General features: G+C 36.7%; 2 protein-coding genes across 2 annotated transcripts; one reads left to right on the top strand and one right to left on the bottom strand.

Annotated features, from left to right (window-relative positions):
• Positions 1–958: 958 nt before the first annotated feature.
• LOC127657298 (negative elongation factor A-like) lies at positions 959–9,941 on the bottom strand. Its single transcript, XM_052146034.1, has 11 exons — positions 9,732–9,941; positions 7,644–7,815; positions 5,070–5,231; positions 4,873–4,962; positions 4,578–4,705; positions 4,372–4,441; positions 4,166–4,254; positions 3,976–4,087; positions 2,777–3,087; positions 2,588–2,687; positions 959–2,482 (listed from the first exon to the last, which is right to left on the bottom strand). Exons 1-11 carry the CDS (start codon positions 9,939–9,941, stop codon positions 2,298–2,300), a joined length of 1,629 nt encoding a protein of 542 aa, XP_052001994.1. The 3' UTR covers positions 959–2,297.
• Positions 9,942–12,431: 2,490 nt separating this feature from the next.
• On the top strand, positions 12,432–15,446 carry LOC127657318 (neuropeptide-like protein C4orf48 homolog). The gene is made up of 4 exons (XM_052146056.1): positions 12,432–12,550; positions 12,747–12,918; positions 13,285–13,373; positions 14,578–15,446. The coding sequence occupies exons 2-4, from the start codon at positions 12,795–12,797 to the stop codon at positions 14,647–14,649; spliced, it is 285 nt and encodes a 94-aa protein (XP_052002016.1). The 5' UTR covers positions 12,432–12,550; positions 12,747–12,794; the 3' UTR covers positions 14,650–15,446.
• Positions 15,447–21,063: the final 5,617 nt, after the last annotated feature.

Genomic DNA, 21,063 nt, shown 5'->3' with positions numbered 1-21,063 from the left:
CCGTGGAAGGGTGGCGAGGCAAAAACCATTGTTAACCCAGAAGAACATTAAGGCTCATCTGAATTTAACCAAAACACACCTTGATGATCCTCAAACCTTTTGGGAGAATGTTCTGTGGACTGAAGAGTCGAAAGTGGATCTATTTGGAAGAGAGTGGTCCCATAAAGTCTGGTGTAAATCAAACACAGAATTCCACCAAATGAACATCATACCTCAAGCATGGTGGTGTGGGGATGCTTTGCTGCTTCAGGGCCAGGGTGACTTACTGAGGGACAAATGAATTCTGCTCTCTACCAGAAAACCTAAAGGAGAACCAGTCATCAGTCCGTGAGTTAAAGCTCAAGCGTAACTGGATTATGATTCAAACCATAGGAGTAATACACCTCTGAATGGCTCAAAAGAAGCTAAATTTAAGTTTTGGAGTGGCCTAGTCAAAGTCCTGACTTGAACCGGATTTTGATGCTGTGGCAGGACCTTAGATGAGCAGTTAATGCTCGAAAACCCTCCAATGTGGCTGAACTAAATCAGTTCTTCAAAGAAGAGTGGGACAAAATTCCACCACAGCATTGTGAAAGACTGATCTCCAGTTATTGGAAGTGTTTGTTGCAGTTATTGCTGCTTAAGGTGGCACAACCGGCTATTAAGAGGTTGCCTTTGTTTTATATCTCGTCTGAAGATCTAAAACAATTTAGAATGAAAAACACAAAAATAGAAGAAATCAAGAAAGGGAAATACTTTCACATCACTGTAAACTTATCTAAATACAGTGAAAAATATACAGTGTTGGAATAGTTTTGTGCCAAATGTTGTACTAAATCAATCTTGAAAATTTAGTTATATCTTTGAATTGCACAGATAAGACCTTTGGTGAACAAAGTATGGAAAGTTGTATATTGTCATTATTAAACCATAAGATGGGGATGAGTATACCCCCAAACTAAACCTTACCATCTAAAATTTCACCCCGAGTCACTGTTTTCCTTCAGAAACCTGTACTGTACCAAATTCATCAAATGCAGTATACATGCATATTCACGCACTCACAGCATCTCCCAAGTATCCTTACAGTTAAAATAATTTGTTCACATTTGTCTCATACTTTGGATACAGACAAAACTTGAAATATTTTGGGTTCAATACAAGTTAAGCTCAATCAACAGCAAATATTGATTACACAAGAAATATTTTTTTCCTTTTCTTAAAAAAAAAGCAAAAATCACAGTTACAGTAAGGCCCTTACACTGTAAGTGAATGGGGCCAATTTTTTTTGCAGGGTTTAAACTAAAGGCAAATATGTGAAGCTTATAATTTTACAAAAGCACTTATATTACTTCTTCTGTTAAAATGTGTGTATTTTTTGAGCTGTAAATTTGTTTAACTTGTAGTTTTTACAATTGTTTTAGAGTTTATGGCATTATGTCATCATGGCAACAAAGTTGTAAAATGGCTATAACTTACCACAGAAAAGGTTAGCACACTAAAATCATGTTAACATGCATATTGTTTACATCTTGTAGCTATGCTTTTGAAGCAGTAAGTATTTTAACGTTTACGGATTGGCCTCATTCACTTCCATTGTAAGTGCCTCATTGGAACCCAGATTTTCAATTTAAATCTGGACATGTTTCCATTTATTTCCTCTTTTAAAAAAAAAAAAATTACATTCTTGAACAGTTTTAAACAGAAAATAACCTGTTTTGCACTTTTTGGGTTGTTTATCGTTTTCATTTATTTTTTCTGTCCATTGGTCAAGGAGGAACTTGAATTTTTTTTTTACATTGAGTGAGAAAACACCGACAGATGCTTTTGTTTCATTTGGGGGACACTGTAATAGCATGTTTGTACCCTTGTAAGATCTTGTACTAACGTGTCAGTCAAAAGTAGGTTAAGACAACTAACAAGCCCTGCCTCGGTTTCATCACATTTCCCCAACACTCAGAAATTTGAATTTGGCATAAAAACGAGAGAAGATACAAACGTTAACAAAAAGATAAGGAAAACAAGTCTTAGAAGTGGGTCCCTGTCTTTGGCAATGCCTTTGGGACTTGGCATGTCCTTCACAACTGTCTGAATCTCTAACAATTTGCCCACTTTGAGTCACTACCGCATATTCCCAATACCTCCAAATTTGGCCCGTATATATATATATATATATATATATGTACATTCTAGCGCATGTACATAATGTGTGTAGATGACACCGAAGAGGGGTGTATGAATTTGTACATATGTGTCTATGTAACCACACGCTGACTGTGTGTTTGTGCATGTGTGTGTTATTGTTAACCCAGTCCTCCTCAGGAGATGTTGGTTATGGGTTTGTATTTCTTGAGCCGGGTCCATTGCCCAGTAGAGTAGTTCATCTCAAACACTGTGTCAACCAGCATGGTGGTGCTGCCCGTTCCATCTGCTTTAGGCAGTATTTCTGTATGCTCACTCAGTTTGATCTGAATGATGTCGCCCTGTTCTGGACAGGGGTTCTCTGTTGGGAGGATGACACAGACAAACATTAGGAAGGACATTAAGAATGAACAGAAATGGTAAGATTCTCAAAATAAGAGCTGTGAAGGAATCAAGGCTAGAATACCTCGTGATCCTGCCATGAAGCCCAGGATAAGGGCTTTTTCTGGCCGTGTAACTTTGTTTGCAGTCTTAAACATTTCCTGTGCAGCATACATCTGTTCTCTCTGTAGGAAACCAAACAATGAGATGTGAAAATCACAAATTGGAGGTTAAACCAAATTTCATGAGCGTATCTATGAACTGTATTTCTCACCGTGAGCGACAGGTTCTTTTTAGGTTGGGTTTGTGGAGGCCCTGGTGTGGGTGCGGGCTGGGCTGCAGTGGTGGGCGGCTGTGTGGGCATGTCTGGCTGTGTTGCTGTAGCGGCAGGGGGCGGGGCATTATTGGTGGGTGTGCTGGTTGGCGTGGTGGGTGAAGTAGGGGCAGTGGGACTGGCAGTGCTGGCATTATACATGGGTGGCCGTTGCTTGAACTGGCCGGGTAACGAAGCAGGAGCAACGTTGGGAGCAGGCAACTCCTCCGACTGCCGGTTTGTAGTTTCACGCACTGAACCACCTGCATTGGCTGAGAATTAACAGGTAAATATAGAAAAATTGGGTTTGAGAATACTTTGGTTTAAGCAGAGGAGATTTTTATAAATGATTCATGAAATGCTTACATTAGCACAAAACATTGGAAGATAAAATAATGTGCTTCATTTAAAAATGATTCCACATTATCTACATGCATGTAACTTGAGTTCCTGGTATATAATTACAATCACAAAGATTGTTTATGGGTAACACCACCATGCTAGTTGACAAAGTTTTTGAGATGAACTACACTACTGGGCAATGGACCCGGCTCAAGAAATGCACGTTCTTACACCAGATATGTTTAATAAGCCGACAATGTGTGTGGTCAAGTGAACAAATTAAACGACTTTCCTTTATCTGAGTTAGGTCATAAATGGCATCAGAACATGGTTGAGTTTTGCCTATTACCCTGATTTTGCATTGCATATAAACACCTCTTATTCAATGAGTGCAAGTGTTGTGTGCATGCCTCTTCACAGTTTGAAGTCAAAAGGAAAACAACTAGATTATTTTACATTTCATGTAAACACGTGTTTCTTGCTTTGTCTGAATTTTAAAATAAGCAGACTTTTAGGAGTTATCCGGGTATTGATGTGCATTTCAACTGGCTCAGTCCTAAGTCCGGTTGCTGTCTATTATGTTAACAATATTAATCAAACAATACTGACGAGAAAAAGAAAACCACTCACTGTGTTTTTTATTAGTGTTTACTCGAATAATTAACTTTTAAAAGTAAGAAATGTTTTTAATAGCACATTAGTTATTGCATTACCCGAATTGGTATTGAAAACAAAAATGTTGTCTAATCAACAGGTTTCCCACTGTATGTAATATCTTTGCATTCGTCTCATTCTGCATTCACAGATGTCTCACTCACCTGGCTGTGTCTCTGAGCTGGGAATATAGGATGAGGAGGGAACCATGCTGGGGGTGGCGGGAAGGTAACTGGTTGACGGCAAGGCGCTCTCATTGTTTAGTGCCCCCAGTTTCTGTCATACAGAGAGAATGTTGGTTCCAAGTGTTCAGTAAACCCAAATGCCAAGCATGAAGGCTGATGTGTGGACTACCTGTGTGGACACCAATCCAGCTGCATAGTCTGGCGTTGCGTTCTCCACCACTGCCTCTTCTTTGGCGGCCTTCTCTCCAGCTTCTATATCTGTATAAGATACAAATTCATTAAAACTACAGATCCAGCAGTTCAATTCATTTGAACTCAGAATAAAGGGGCATGGAATGACCCTTAAGTGAGTCAGTTCAGAGGTCCTGAACTTACCCAAAGTCTTTCTTCTCCTCTTAGCTTCTCTGCCAGCTCCTACCATATCCAACTCCGATATATCTAACAGCTGTAAATAAACACAATCACAAAACCTGACAATGGACACAAAACTAAAGTAAACAAATTCAATGATTTGTGATACATGGTATTAGACGTCTTTTATAACATGTCAGCTGGATTGTGGGTCCTTGCTTAACGGTTACCTTGACTCCCCTCTCCTTGCGCAGGGGTGTGCGGGTAGGGGCAATAGGTGTTCTGTTGCTGGGGGGGCTGAACATGCTTGGGGTTGTTGGGCTACGGAATGGTGCTTTAGGAATGCCTTTTAGCGGTGCTATGAGAGGAAACAACATGATGATTAATTATCACTTTAATGTTTGTTTTTTTTAAGAGAGAAAGAGGTTAGAAATGGAAAAAAATTAATTAAATTAAATCCAGAACGAGTCACATATGGATCTAGGGAAAGATCAAGGAAATGAGGGAGGAATATATAAATTTTACTTGTGGTGTCAATCTTCTTCACCAGTCCTCTTCCTTTCGAGTGAAATGGGACTCCTGCCGTTTTCTTTAACTGCTGGGCAGTCTCTGTGGCTTCAGAACAAATGTAACAAATAATAAAGAAATATGAGCAGCATACAAACATTGGTGTAAATACACACTGAACAGATTTGTCATAATTAAACCATATACAAACGTACATTTCTGCAGCAGCTCAGCTCTGAGCGTAGCACTCTTGGGTTTCCGCTTCAGCTGGAAGTGCTTGATGGGTGGAGTAAGTGGCCCCACTAGCGTAGTCAAAGCACTCTTATTCAGATACTGACACTCCAGAGGCAACATGGCAGATGCTTCACATTCAATCACTGAGAAAGGAAAGTCCACATTTTCATTCTTAGCAGACACTTTCTTACCAAAGTGTACAATTACAAAGATAGATAGGATACACACACAAGCCAAGTTAGCCAAAAAGAAACAAAGCAACAGCAATAACTATATATTAAAGTTTAAAATGTGTCGCTACTAAAATAACACAAATTCATCAAAAATACATCGGAGTAAAAATAATTTGCAGTTTGATATTCAGACTTTGTCTGACTAGAAATCCCTGCTACATTGTCGTAGGCGTAAATAATGTTGCATGTTTTTCTTCACGATTTGTGAATTTGTCCACTGCTCCGCAATCAGTTGTTTTAACATTGCAACTCTTTATTTTATAATGCAAATAGCTCAAAGTTGAACACCTAGAAATGTGAAACCACTCATCTTGACCGGTCTGATTTGTGATTTTTTTTCACAGCAATGTTTAATCTGTCAACCTTTGTTAAGTCCGAAAGGTGAAAAATAACCGCTCTTCAATTTTAATAGCTATTTTCAATAAACACGTCTGGGTTCATGAAAATTCTCTACATAGTGAATTTATTGATGGAGCCTGATAATCACATTTGGTTGTGTTTGATTGTGTCTTACTGCTCTATCTCCATTGCCTTGTGTAATAATAACAATATAAGCTGTCAATGAGAATTCAGCTCTAAAAACTGACCATCAAGAAAAGTCTTAGTAGGTTCAAATAGACCTTCATAACCTGTCAAATGTTTCACAGTTCAGCTTTTGTCTCTTAATGCATGTTTAATCACCCTCATGCCATCGCAGATGTGTATGACTTTCATTTCAATGCTCAACACAAAGATTTTTAGAAGAATATCTCTGCTCTGTTGGTCCAAACAATGCAAGTGAATGAACTCCAAAAAGCAGATAAAGTCAGCATAGACATAATCCATCAGACTCTAGAGATTTAATAAATGTCTATTGAAGCAAGCTAATTGTTTTTGGGTGAGAACAAACCAAAATAGAACTCCTTTTTGACGGTACATCTTGAGAGCAGTCTCCTTGGCAATCATGATTTCAAGCTCAATTACACTTCTTATAGCGCCATCTAGGACTCTGCACATGCATCAAGCACAAGGAAGTGTAATAAAGCTTCATGATCATGATTGTGCCTAGAGACTGCAATGACAAGATGTAAAGATAATTTTTTTTAACTATTTTGGTCTGTTCTCACCAAAAACATCAGGATCACTTAAGGCATTGATCAAACCACTGGAGTTTTATGGATTACTTTTATGATGACTTTCTCCTTTTTGGAGCTTTTGGAGATCTTGTCACCATTTACTTGCATTGTATGGACCCAGAAAGCTGAAATATTCTCCTAGAGATCTTCAGTTGTGTTCAACGAAGAAAGAAAGTCATACACATCTGTGATAGTGAGTAAATGAGAGAATTTAAATTTTTGGGTGAACTATCCATTTCCTTTTCCCAGGTCAACCACTTTCTAAAATCAAATCCGTATTTAGGCCTTGGGAGGACATATTCATCAAACACACCATCTATAATTTGGGGAAAACACTAGTTTTTGACAAAACTGGATTTGTGAAAACTTTCACAAATGTATTTTGCCTTGTTTGATGGCTTCATACATACAGGCAGTAAATTAAGAATCCCAGATTATTAAGGTCTATTTGAGCCTACCTGTATAGATTGACAGTTTTTAGGGTTAAAATCTTATTTTTCTAATGGCTTGTTAATCCATTGACACAGACTATATTAGGAAGACACAATCAAATGCAACCAAATGTAATTGTGAAAGTTTTCACAAATCAAGCTATGTCTAAAACAAATGAACAGACTCTGGGTTTATTGGAAATAGCTGTTAAATAAGTGCTTATTTTATGTGTGCAGACTTATCAAGGGCTGACAAACCAAAACTTTGCTGTGAAACAAATTCACAAAGCAGACTTGTCAAGATGAGTGGTTTTACTCTTCTAGGCGTTCAATTTTTTGAGCAATTTGCATTAGTCACAATGTTAAAACATCCTATTGCGAAGAAGCAGATGATATCACCTTAATTCACAAATTGTGAAGAAAATGACAGATTTATAGCCAAACAAAGTCTGAATTTCAAACCACAAACTATCTTTACTGCGGACAAAAAACGTGCATAACACCATCTGATATAACATGTGCATAGCATATCTGGTACTACCCATTTTATATTAGGATGCATGCACATGAAATGAATCAAATGGTTAAATTCAAAATTAAAGTGTCAGTGTTTAGAAATGAAGTATATAACACACAAAAGTTTCTGTAGTTGAAATTTATAGAGCTTTTCATAAAGATATCATTCAAATTAAATTCTCTATCTGGGCTTTTCCTTTATGAAACCCCATTCACAACAACATTTGACACTCTCTTAACACTTCAGTCACAGAACAGACCTTTCTCACGCAGCTCTCCAAGTATGTCTTGTACATTAGGGTTCTGATCCTCCAGGTCCAGGTTTAGCGAGCCTGTATCTGGAAAGGATTTTAGGATGTCAGCCACCATTAACACCCATGGCTCAGAGTCCACTGTGGCCAACTGAATGATCTCTGACAGAGCCTCCTTCATCTAGAATAAGAGGGAAGAAGAGGAAATAGAGAGTTTGTCAAATCTATCCATTGCCTCATACGGTAAACACATCATTCCAACATTGTTTACCCTATATGTTTCCATCCTTTGTAGTGAATATTACCCGGATGCAAAATGCATAGAAAGAGTTGTGACTTGAAGTGATGCCATTTAAAGGCCAAGCCAGGAAATCAATGCACAAAAATGCTAAATAAAGTTTTGATTCTGAAAATAAAAACTATTCTAACTAATATTCTATATCAGTTCTTGCACTGCCATTACATGTCAGACTCAGGAATTATCTGTTATTGTTAATAAATGTGTAACAATATAAAAGCCGATTACATTTACCATTAGTGAAAATGTCAAAGTATGGTGATCAGGTCATTAACTACCATGACTTACAAAATCAAAGGTATGAAACAGTAAATGCATAGCATCACAGATGTAACATTAAGCTTGACAAATAACATATACAACTAACTGCATGTTGTGTATTTTGCTTAACAACAACAAATTATTCATAGGACAGGGGATTTCAACGTTTACAGATGCAGGGACTCAGTATAAAAATAATTAAAATAACATAATTTGTAAAAGATCATTCAAATAGAAGAAGTGTCATGGTTAAAAAATGTCATTAATATAGTATTTATTTTACACAGAAGTTTTTTTAATGAAAAGCAGCATAGAAATAATCCATAAGACTCCAGTGGTTAAATTAATGTCTTCTGAAGCCATATGATAGGTATGGATCAATATGCAAGTTATTTTTAAACTATAAATTCTCCTTCAGGAAAGAATGTGAATCGCCAAAAAAACAAACAAAGAAAATGAAAAGTAAAAGTGGAGATTTATAGTAAAAAGGACTTAAATCTTATCTGTTTCTCATCCAAACCTATCATATAATTTCTAAAGATATGAATTAAACAATAGCGTCTTATGGATTACTTTTACACTGCCTTTATATACATTTTGGACCTTCAAAGTTTTGGCCACTATTCACTTGCATTGTATGGACCTACAGAGCTGAAATATTCTTCTAAATATCTTTGTGTTCAGCAGAAGAAAGAAAGTCATACACATCCGGAATGACATGAGGGTGAGTAAATGATGAGAGAACATATTGATATTATTGGGCGAACGATCCCTTTAAGAGATACGTCTATAAGTTCCCCATAAAACAGCAAACCGAAAAAATGTTTTCCAGAGATGAAAATATAAGAATCAAATAGACTTCTGGGTTATTCACGTGTGAATGATTTTCACTCCAAACGCATGAGAGCTTTGTTTAAACGTTAATGTTCTTACAGCCGCCAAAATACCAGTTACTACAATCATTTGGGGGTCTTGATTCAACCTATGTAGTTTTATTGTGACAGTGGTGGCTCAAACCAATTTATCATTATAACAGTAGTAACTATGGTGTTTGAAGAAAACTATGGTTATAACGGGCGTTAACATATTGTAAGGGGGGGGTTTACGTGTACTAACGTGTGTGAATAGTACGTGTACTAACGTGTGTGAATAAACTTCCTAGTAATTACATACCAGCAACGTACACAAAGTTAAATGCATGATTACGGAGGGACTCAGATACACCAAGGGGTAAGTATTCGGAGGCTAACGTGTTAGCTCAAGCCCTGAGACTGAAGACAGATTGACTGAGTTGATCTGTAGCAGAGCAGAGCAGAGCAGACAGACATGATCCAGAAAGCAGCTGCAGCCCTATAACCTGCAGGGGTCTCATGGTGGAAGCCATGTTATTACACATGCAACATATTCATGTCAACAACATACAACACAAATTATACTACAAAACAACATGCCACCCCAATTAACGTTTACGTGCAGCACTGGGAAGTTAAAGCAGTTTGTGTGAGTGCAGCAGGTCAGAGAGTGTCCTGCAGTCGCACCTCATCCACGGTCCTGCGCGGGAGGTGCAGCATCCCCACCAAGAGTTTCAGCTTCACCGGAGGCGAAAGACTAGAGAAACACAGTCGTATATTATCAATGACCGACACTGTAAGTAGGGATGCGATGCTCGAAGGAGTCCACAGCTCGTCCGTCGACCCTAGTTTGTTGTGGAGCCACAGGCCGGTGTCGCTCTCCCTCATCGACGCCATCTTGGAAAAGACGAACTACGAAATCGGGCATTTTAACAGGCTACCTAAGAAAGCACACACAGTAGGACCCATGATATCACAACCTAAACTATATGATCACTATGTAGTCAGTATGCTATCTGATTCATTAGTGCTCATTTTATGTGTGAATACATAGTGAAATCGCATTTTATTTTATGTTAAATGCCCCCCGGGACTATTTGAAGTAATTTATCCATATAACATAGATATTTGGTTGCATATATTAATAAATTGGTACGCTACAGTACTTACATACTGTCAAAGCCACATCAACAACCCAGATAGCACACGTAGATCTCTGAGAAGTCTGTTTTAGATATTTTCATCTAAACATCTTTAAAATCAGATTTACAAATATTTTAAATCATAAACGTTTCAAAGACTGCTGAATACATTTTCCTAATACATACATTCATTAATGTTGTTAGGAAAACGTTAAGGGAATATTCCGGGTTCAATTCAAGCTAAGATCAATCGGCATCGACAGCATTTGTTGCATAATATTGATTACTTGTCCCTCCTTTTCTTTAAAAAAAAAAAAATAATATAGGCTATATATATATATCTGGGTGGCAGTGGGGCACTTACAATGGAAGTGAATGGGGCCAATCCATAAATGTCAACTTTTTTAAAAGTATAGCCACAAAACATAATTTGTAGTGTGATAAAATCGCTTACAAAACTTTTCTGTGTAAAGTTATTGGCAGTTTTACAACTTCGTTGCCATGACAATGTATTTGGGTGGGGGCAAAAGGCCCCGCGGGTTAAAATGATCCTTTGATTTGATTTTCTCCCAAAACACTAAATAGCAACAAAAACTACACACAGCACTTTTCTAAACACAAGTTTGTCACTTGCAGTGCACAATTTTCACAAGGTTGAAGGTATGGTGTCATAAGGTTGATTTTGAGTCAATTTGATCACATTTTTTATGTTTATTGCAAATGTATGTAGATAATGAAAGTCCCTGAAATTTATTTTGAGACAAAATATTTCTCATTTTCAGTTTTGGTTTATGGTCAAAGTTTATATATATATATATATATATATATATATATATATATATATATATATATATATATATATATATATATATATATATATATATATATAACTGTCGAATAAATGAAAGGATGGTATTTGGGGTAAAAATAAATAAATAAATAAATAAAAGCCCCAATAAAACACAGTTTTTTTTTAAGTTGGGGTAATATATGCTTTGTAAAATGTTCAAAGTGGGCTCATGTTTAGCGACTGATACAATCACAATGGAGATTAATTTGTTTATAGAACTTGAGATGTTTTAAAATGCCAAATGTGGTTGAAATTAACAGGAAATTGTGCACCCCTTTCTGAAGAAGTTCTTCTGAATAAGCATTTTCTAATTGACACTCAAAAAAAAGCATCCTGCGGTCTCAAAATTATTTGCATTAGTTGACCATTTTTGCACGGCCCCTTTTTCAACACAATATGACTTTAAACCCCCTAGGGGCCTTTTAATCCAAGTGTGTGAGTAAAAGGCTCCCTCGCTACCTTTTTTATGAATTTTAATCAGAACATCCTTCCTTTATTATATATAATGGAGCAAATATTATGTTGCTCCATTAATATTCAATAAAAATAAATCAGTTAAATCTTGATACGTTTAGTAAATTTAGGATTACATTTATATAAATGTATAAGGGACAGTGTATATCGTAGGCCCTGTAACTGTTCACTATTTCTTTTAACTTATTCACCACTTGCTAGGTCTAAAGATGGGGGCGTGGTGCATTTGTTTTAATGCTAATAAATAAAAATACAGTTGTTCATTGTTAGTTTATAATGCATTAACTAATGTTAACAAACACAAGATTTGAGTAGCATTGCATTAGTTACTGCAACAGGGTGGGCTTTTTTTTTTTTAACCCCAAATACCATCCTTTAATTTATTCGACAATTAGAGAGAATGAGTATCACATTTAGATTTTCCTTGCACCACGGTCAAAATGCCCCTCCTATTTGGAATAGTCCTGTGGTTTGACAAATTCGTTTGAAAAATAACAAATATTTAATGTATTCTCTACAAGAATAACCACGAGGTCGTAAAAGCATTTTAGATGGAGCACAGCATGTCTTACAGCAGGACATTCAACTTTTCATAAGTATTTCATTGATAGACTCGTCGAAACTTTTGTATTCTTTATAATATACAGAAACAGTAAAAATACAACTAACTGTGAACTGCAAATCTACATAACATCCGATTAGATTTCTGTAAGAGGTGTGCTGTTGACAATAGATAAGATTTATGTTACCAATCATTTTATTTGAGAGAATTAAAACATATAAAGAAAAAATATATAAAAATTTAAAAAACAAGGCTTTATGACATTAATATAAAATATGAAAACAGTTTGAACCCATGTGACCACCAGAAGCCAATCAGAGTTTGCTGAGTTCTATCCTACGGTGCTTCGCGAAGGACAATATACCTGAAGAAAACGCAATTGGATCTCTTGCAGCTCCGCAAAGAAACTGCGTCTTTCTGAATACGAGAGCGGAGGTTTGACTAACGGTACTGCTGCTGTCTTTATCTGACCCTACAGGTAATGCAAGTGTGCGCCATTCCTGTGTAATTATTTTGGTTATCATATTTGGAAATTGCCACATTATTGGCTTTAGAAAGATAGGGCCACATTTTTTTTGAAGAACGGTGGTTTGCTATTTGAGCTGGTTAAAGTCAACTGTAAATCGCTTTGAGCAAAATGACCTGCAAAATTAAGAAATGTATATGTTTTACAGTGCTAATAGATTTAGCAGATATTGTCGCCCGTTCCCGTGTGTTTGGTGATGCTGCTCGACAGTATGAGGCCAAGCGGAGCTCTAGTGACTGTGATGCTGCTGGTCTTGGTGCAGATCATCTGTGTCAAACCAGTGAACGCTGAGGAATCAGTGACTGTCATCCCTGCAGAAAGTAAGACATCTGTATACGTATTTAGACATTTGGGCAACAAGGATGTTTAATTTAATATTTAACACATAGATGTAGCATTGAGTCCTGTTACCCAGGGCCATAGGTAATGGGGTGAAAGGTGGTAACTATTCTAGCGGCCCACTGGTCCAGGGGGGCTCACAACAATTTTTAAACCGTATTTTTCATATGAAAGTGGCCCAGAGCAATATACAGCCAGTGGGTCCAAAATTCCTTGCTACAGTTCTGCTGTTACCCGAAGACCACAATGAGCTTTGCACCTGTTCAGCCTTAGTGATGATGCAAAATGTTGGCCAATGTTAAGTCATCAGTTACAGCACAATTTTATCTGCTTTTTTCTTTTAATAGGCCGACCATGTGTTGACTGTCATGCCTTTGAGTTCATGCAGAGAGCCTTGCAAGACCTGAAGAAAACAGCTTTCAACCTGGACTCACGGGTGAGACCATAGAAAGGAGTAAACTTTTTGGATCATGAAACTTGTTCCCATTTAATGTCTATTCCTCTAAATTTATGTTAAGTCAATGTGGTAATTTCGATATAATGCAGTGACAGAAATGTACTGCAGTATCTGCAGTTATAGCTTGCTACTTCATCCAAAAATGTCAAACAACAATATTCTAGTTCTTAATTATTATACATGCACTTTTTATGACCTCATAATAATTGACAGAAGCATAACTCCCGTTTAAACAATTTTTTGAGCCAAGTGTCTTTTTACAAACATTTTTTATCTAACATCCTTTGAAATTTGAGTAGAACTTTACATTAAGTTTCTTTTCGTTAATATTAGTTAACGCCTAAGGTATCATGAACAAACAATTAACAATATGTTTGTTACATCATTTATGAGTCTTTGTTTATGCTTGATAATAAAAAGACAATTGTTCATTGTTAGTTGGTGGTGCATTAACTAATGTTAACAGAAAACATTTTATTTTAAATTATAAAAAGTATAGGTTGAAATTAACATTAACACAAATTAATAAATGCTGTAAAAGTATTGTTCATTGTTAGTTCATTTTAACTAATGTTGTTAACTAATGTTAACAAATCAAACCTTATTGTAGTGTTATAGAAGTTTGTTCCTTTTTTAATTAAGTTTAACGATTATTGTAGGTAAAAGAAAATGCTTCACCGATTCACATGTCTAAATTTGGTCAGTCTAATTGAAAGACACCTTTATGCGAAAGTGCCATCAGGGGCGGACTGGCCATAGAGAGAACCGAGACTTTTCCCGGTGGGCCAGCCACGAAACGGGGCCGAACGGGTGGCGATAAGTTGAAACAGGCCATTGAGTTACGCCGAAAGGGCCCCGATATGCTGAAGGGGGCCGTGATATGCCAAAAGAACTGCGGTAAAATCCAGGGCCGATGTCTCTTCCCGGTCCACCCTTAGGTGCCATCCTGTGGGTGCTCAGGACCTCGCACCCACAGGATGGCAGCAATGTGAAAGGTGTGATAATATTTTACTTTTTAAACATTTGTCAAACCACAGGGCTATTTAAGTGAACTGTAAAAGCACTTAAAATATATAACAATACATAACAAAAACGTTAAAGTATACTGTATACCGTTTTCAATCAACTGTAGAGATTGGTGTACCATGGGTTGTAACTTTTAACTATCTGTTGTGTTTTTTAGACTGAAAGTTTGGTACTGCGGGCTGAGAAGAGGGCTCTGTGTGACTGTATGCCTGCCAGCGGCCTGCGCTGAAATCCAGATATAAACACTGCACTCAGCTATAGAAATCTATGTACCTAATAGATATTACCTGCTCTTATGCTCATACACTCTCTCTATGTAGCATCATAGCATTCATGGACACCTGATTTGTCTTTGTACAATTGAACATACACGTTATAAATCCACATTCCTGACTAAAGAGTCAACTCAACATTCCACAGTAAAAAATAAATAAATTAGAAAGCCAATATTGAGAAGTACATTCATATTAGAGCAGCAGCTCTAATACAATGAATGTTCCATGTGTGCATGTGAGTGTGTGTGAAGATAGGTGAATGTTTCCTCTCCAGGCACCATGCACTGCAATATATAGAGCAAACATTAAATACATCCGACTTTATTTGCGCAGTAGAATGTCTTTTTTTCACACATGACATTGAATTTCTTATGTGTTATAGAAATATATGATTACACCAGATTAAATATTTCTTTAAACAATAATTAAGCAAATATTAATTTAGATAGAAGAGACTCTGAACCTTTCTGGAATATCAGTTTTTAAATGTAGATATTTAGGAGTTGTCTTAGGGTTTTCTTCAAGCTGATTAGATAACCATGGATGATTTGAAAAGACCCTGCATTTAAAGTGATAATAGTGTAGCATTTTTATATGGGGAGGTTTGTAAATCCAAAATGTATGTGTCTTTACAACATATGATTATGATTATAGTAGTTGGCATAAAACAATTCTGAAAAGGAAACAAAAAAGATGGTTTTATATATATATATATATATATATATATATATATATATATATACACACACACACTACCAATTAAACACTTGGCTGAAATGTTTCTCATGATCTTAAAAATCTGAAGGTGTATGCTTAAATGTTTGAAATTAGTTTTGTAGACAAAAATGTAGTTGTGGCACCGTATTAATTTATTTCATTATAAAAGTACAATTTTATAAAAAAAAAATAAAGTTTTTGAAATTGATGACTTGGACCAAATAATAAATAAAAGCCGCCAATAAGTGCCCAACATAGATGGGAACTCCTTCAATACTGTTTGAAAACCATCCCAGGGTGATACTTCAAGAAGTTGTCAGGAGTGTCACAGACAAAAAATGTCTGCAAAATCTAGGCAAATGGTGACTACTTTGAAGATACTAAAATAGAACACAGTTTTGATTTATTTTGTATTTTTAGTCACAACATAATTCCAATAGTTTCATTTCTATTAATCCATAGTTGTGATGACTTTACTATTATTCTAAAATGTGAAAAAAAAAGAGTAAGTGTTTCAAATCTTTTGACCGGTAGTGTGTGTGTGTGTATATATATATATATATACAGCTGTATATAAACAGCTGTAACAATGTTTTTGTGTGTAGAAAAAAGTGCATTTAACAAAGTATTTGTGATGTCATATTTGCTCTGTAAGAAATTAAAGCAAAACAGTAACCAAGCCTTTAGTTCATAATTCATTGCTAGTGAAATACATGTGGTACAAGCATTAAGGGCAGCTACAAATAAACGTCTGTCCCCTAAATGAAGATCTACAGATGGTGTTGGCCCATATGTGAGACAGGGTTTTTTTTGTTCCAGATCAGATTATATTTCTGAAAGGAGATGCTGCTGTTTATACAGAAACCTCTGGTGGCTTTGTCAAGCTCTGTCATTGTAAATGTGTGGTGCAAACCAAAGCTTGTATATGTTTGTGCATGTTCACTGTGGAAATAAAGAGAACAATATTGTGAATTGGTGTTTGGCATTCCAGGCAAAAAAAACACAACTATAATTTGCTTGGTTTTTATCATTTTAGAGTCATGTTTTTTTCCATGCCAATTTTAAGTCTGAAAATTATCTAATTAAATATTTCATCAGTTCTTATGAGCCGCCAGTAAATGTCTTCTGCCTATGGACTTTGAAAAAAGGTTGTTGCCAATCAAAAATAAAGTACATTTTTCTATCCAGGTTTAGAAGTGTAGTTTTATGCACGGTGGCTGACAACTTATGACTTGTGAATATCAAATTACTCGCAATGCCTTCAACAGCATTTTTAGTGACCTACACATCTCGCTTGTAACACATCAAATGACCAGATGGGGGCACAAGGGTATAAAGATTAATTATAGCTCTGTCGCATCAATGCAGCACTTCCCATTGGGGTGTGAAAACACATCTCTGCAGAACAAGCAAGTTTTAAAGGAATAAATAGACACAACAGTAGTAAACCCAGAAGTTCAGAGACCGGCATGATCCCCACTTCTATAGTGCAAAACTGCATTGTCCTGATTAGCTTTAGCTTAGCAATAAAGCCATTTAAACAATTGGCAATGGCGCAAAATAGAAAAATCCTAAATTTTCCCTGAAGATACTATACTCATAATTTGCACCAACATTTATTTGGCTCATTGTTGACATGTTTAATTTAGTCAAAGAAGAGAAAAGGAGAACTTTGGGTGAAAGGGAAAGGGCTCGTTTGCATACATTGCTCCAGCTGTGGTGCAGAAGAAAGAGGAAATTGCTCACTTGTAAGAAAACCTGAAACACGACAACACATGATCCCAGAGCATGCAGCGGAACCCAAGCTTGTGCACAGTCAACTGCGGCGAATAGATGAATCTGTGACTGCATAATATTTCTCCAGAAATATATGAATAGGACATACAGAATATTCATCACTTTGAATTTGAACGACTGTTTTTAATTAGCATTGAGTCTGTTTTGTTGTGGTTCTTAGCTCATAAGACAAAAATGTGAGGGATGAAAGATCAGAAAATGTTATTGATCAAAGGATGGGCAGAAAAAACTGGTCTAGAGATTCACTCATGATGTCCAGCAAATTAGCAATAATAGCAAAGTATTGATCATTTAAGATGACACTGGTACACTAAACAGAAAATCTGAGTCTGAAGTGAAATGGCAACACTGATCTCAGATCAGCAACTAAAGGTCTAAGAGGGAGTTCCACCTATGGTGGAGGGGGACTCATGAATATTGAATTATGACAATCTATTATTAATGCATACATATTTTTGCAGAAGCTTCAAACATATTCATTTTTGCCATCATAGGCAAGAAGGATTGTGAGAAAAATACAACACAATTATGGAGAAAAGAGGCAGGTGAAGGAAGAACAAAAGTCCTCCCATTATGCACACTGTAAATGTGTTTGCAGAACTTGTGTGACGAATTGGTACAAGGTGACACCCTGTTGCATTATGCATCTGCTGACACCTCCACATCTGTTGCTGATCTTGAACATAATAAGTAAAGTAGAGTTGCTGTCTGTTTTTTAAAGAGAACAGAGCCTCGCCAATCCTCCGGTCTCCCTCCCAGAACTGTCTGTCTATCTGTCTCCTCCGGTGGATAATCCAGTTTGTTCCTGTTTCCCTCTCCTCCTACCCTCCCAACCTTACAGCCTTTTTAGCTCTCTCCCTCTCTTCTACTCACTCTCTCTCTAATTCTCCTCCTTTCCCTCTTTCTGACCCTGTGTCTTGATGGTGATATTACTCTCTGGGTGGTTCATGCTCCTGGCAATAGACATGAGTCACAGAGGAAAATGGACACAGTGTGCTGACAGTGGGCATCCTAGGACACACCCACATACAGATGGATTAATTTTAGAATCAGAAATCACATGAGGCTGATAATGCATGTTCATGCATTTAAACACACTGTAGTTTATAATACCACAAAAACAAATAGCTCATCAGTCGACCACATCATACATCTCTTGGTCTTGCTCCACTGGCTACCTCTATCTGCATGCATCAAATTCAAGGATTTAAAGATGGCATTCAGGACTTCTTCTAGAACTGCACGCTCCTACCTCAACACTCTACAAAATGTATTACTACAAGCCCTTTTCTTTGACCTCAAATATCACAACCTGTTCAAATCCAGTTTAGTCCATTCCTAATGCTGTTATGTCCCTTTACTTTTTTCCCATAACTTTTTGAACACAGAATAAAACCAGATTCATGCAGTAACACAAAAATGTGACTGCTTGGTTTAGCTGAGGAGACAGGAGCACAATTGACCAACACGGTTCTGGATGAACAACATATTTGGTAGTGTACTTGCGTATTTGACTGATCAGAGGATATGGCATCCCATTCAAGCCTTTATCAGATCCTGCACCAGCCAGTTTTCTCCCTCATTCTTCCACTTCCTCTCTTTCTGTTGTTATGAATTTACAAGTAAGCCATGTGTACAAAGTGTTCAGGAAAATGAATGCCTTCTGAAGACTCTGAATTCTTCAGTACTTCTAATTGTGTAACTGTAAACATATATTAGTATTTTATAAACTCTTTATAAAAAGATTGTGGAGAAATACTCATATGTAGCAATTTTACAGAGCAAGGGAGAAAGTTTCTATAGAAAGCAGAATAATTACAGTGCTTGCAAAGCAGATCTGCGTTGATATTCTTCAAACACTCTGGTTAGGGTTGGCAGTGAGACCACTAACATTAAGTATTAAACTTCTGCAATTAATTCAGCCTGAACAGCTTAACAAGCCGATTCAAACTATGTTTTGTTTTTCAGCCTTAGTTGTGATATCTATTTTTGTTTAGTTTTTTCAACATTATAATTTTTAAGAAATGTTAGATTTAAGTTAAAGTGAATATCTCTCATTTACGAGTGATAGAATGCCATTCAAAGCGACAGCTGTGATGTCATTATAATATTCGCAAATTTATTTCTGATTGGTCTGCTTTGGATTAAAATTACTCCAGAAGCATAAGTTGTTAAAATTAGATGTGATCTATGACAATTTTTCAGCTTTATACAGTGCATGCCATTGAAGAGACATTAAGCCAAATCCACCACCGGCACAAAAATGAAATATGGTGCTAGTGTGACTAAATTCTATAGACAGCTTACAGAAAATAAAATGCATGCTGAGTGTCATGGCAATAGAAAAGCAGCTCTGATGCAGAATTTCATTAATTCAAGTCTAAAACCTAAATACCTTCAGTAGGTCTAAAAACGTACCAGTACGTCAAACTTTAACACTGTTCTATTCTTGCCTTGTAATAACTGGAATGTTATTCAGGAAATGCAAATTCAGTAAAAAAAAATAAAATGGCTCTTGCCATGACAACTTTGCCTTGTCTAACTTTTCAATTAGGGCAGTGCTCTTTGGAAATGAGTAAAGACAACAGCAACAACAACAACATCAAAAAGATAGAGATGATAGAATCTCAATGGAATACATATTTGACATTATAGTCATCAGACAATGATGTATAATTGTGTTGAAAAGTAACATTACTCAATATGGGCAATCCCAACCTGTCATTCACATAAACAGTGAGACTCATACCTGTACTTCACGTCATTTCACACTTCATTGCATATCTCTACACATCCCAATGCCCTCTGGGGCTCTGTGTCCTCTGTCCCAATGCTTTCATGGGTTGATGGACAAACTAAACGCAACTGAGTTTTTGAATTATTCTTCTGAAATGTACTCCTGTTCTGGCTCTGACTTTAACTGTTCTAAAAATTATTTCAGTATAGATGCACAGTCCAAAACAACCCTCAGAGCAAGAGTGTCCAAACTACAGTCCACAGGCCATCTGCTCTTGTTGATAATAGCACCATTCGAAAAGAATGTGTTTGGAATGTTATTGGGCCCAATACTGTGCTCTTGTTCATGTTAAAATGCTCCAATACCATACATACATACATACACCTGCTAGAGCTACTGTTGTGCAAGCGGGGTAGACAGGGCACATTGAGAATGCACAGAGATACAGACACACGAGTATATCAAGCACACCTTACGTTCGATTGTGTGCTGTATTGCCGTCTTCTCCCTCAGCACGCAAATGTTTGTCTGTAAATGTAAGAACAATCATTTTGATAAAAATAAATTTGTATATGAAATGGAAGTAACAACAGAACAGAAACTGCTAAGCACATGACCACTTGTGTAACCAAGCCTGTGATAAGTGATCTGAGTCCATAGTCAAACTGGTTCATCAAGTAACTTCAAAAGATTCATTCTAAGAACATAAATTCAAAAAAAGTAAATTCACTAATGATGACTTAAAGACATGCAACAGACATAAAACTTGACAATATGCGTTATAATAAACAAAAAATCAATAATAAATGGCTAGTAATTAACCTAATTTTAGATTTTTAAGGTGGTCGCACACCAGACAAGAAGAGGCGATGATTTGGGTTGAATTTAATGGAAAAATATGCGAGGCGCAGAAGAAATTTGAGCAGCCTCCGAAGTCACAGTTGGGCACCGCCAACAGATGCCGAGTGGAGTCGGCGGTGTGCTACCTTCATTGAAAACAGTTCTTTCAAATTCTAGGATGCACCATGTCATCCACCAGACGTGTCCGGTGTGCGACCCCATTTACATTGGATTACATACACCGATTCATGAATTCAGATATACACATTACACAACC

The sequence above is a fragment of the Xyrauchen texanus genome, chromosome 2 (assembly GCF_025860055.1).
Source record: "Xyrauchen texanus isolate HMW12.3.18 chromosome 2, RBS_HiC_50CHRs, whole genome shotgun sequence".
Classification (NCBI taxonomy): Eukaryota; Metazoa; Chordata; class Actinopteri; order Cypriniformes; family Catostomidae; genus Xyrauchen; species Xyrauchen texanus.
The sequence above is the reverse complement of the archived record's forward strand: the minus strand, read 5'-3'. Positions and strand labels throughout refer to the sequence as shown.

Coding starts and splice junctions, on each gene's coding strand:
- LOC127657298 (XM_052146034.1), bottom strand. CDS start 9,941: ATGGCGTCGATGAGGGAGAGCGACACCGGCCTGTGGCTCCACAACAAA. Junction 4,442..4,577: donor GCAAGGAGAGGGGAGTCAAG/GTAACCGTTAAG, acceptor GTTTATTTACAG/CTGTTAGATATATCGGAGTT. Junction 2,483..2,587: donor CTTCATGGCAGGATCACGAG/GTATTCTAGCCT, acceptor TCCTCCCAACAG/AGAACCCCTGTCCAGAACAG.
- LOC127657318 (XM_052146056.1), top strand. CDS start 12,795: ATGCTGCTCGACAGTATGAGGCCAAGCGGAGCTCTAGTGACTGTGATG. Junction 12,919..13,284: donor GACTGTCATCCCTGCAGAAA/GTAAGACATCTG, acceptor TTCTTTTAATAG/GCCGACCATGTGTTGACTGT. Junction 13,374..14,577: donor CTTTCAACCTGGACTCACGG/GTGAGACCATAG, acceptor TGTGTTTTTTAG/ACTGAAAGTTTGGTACTGCG.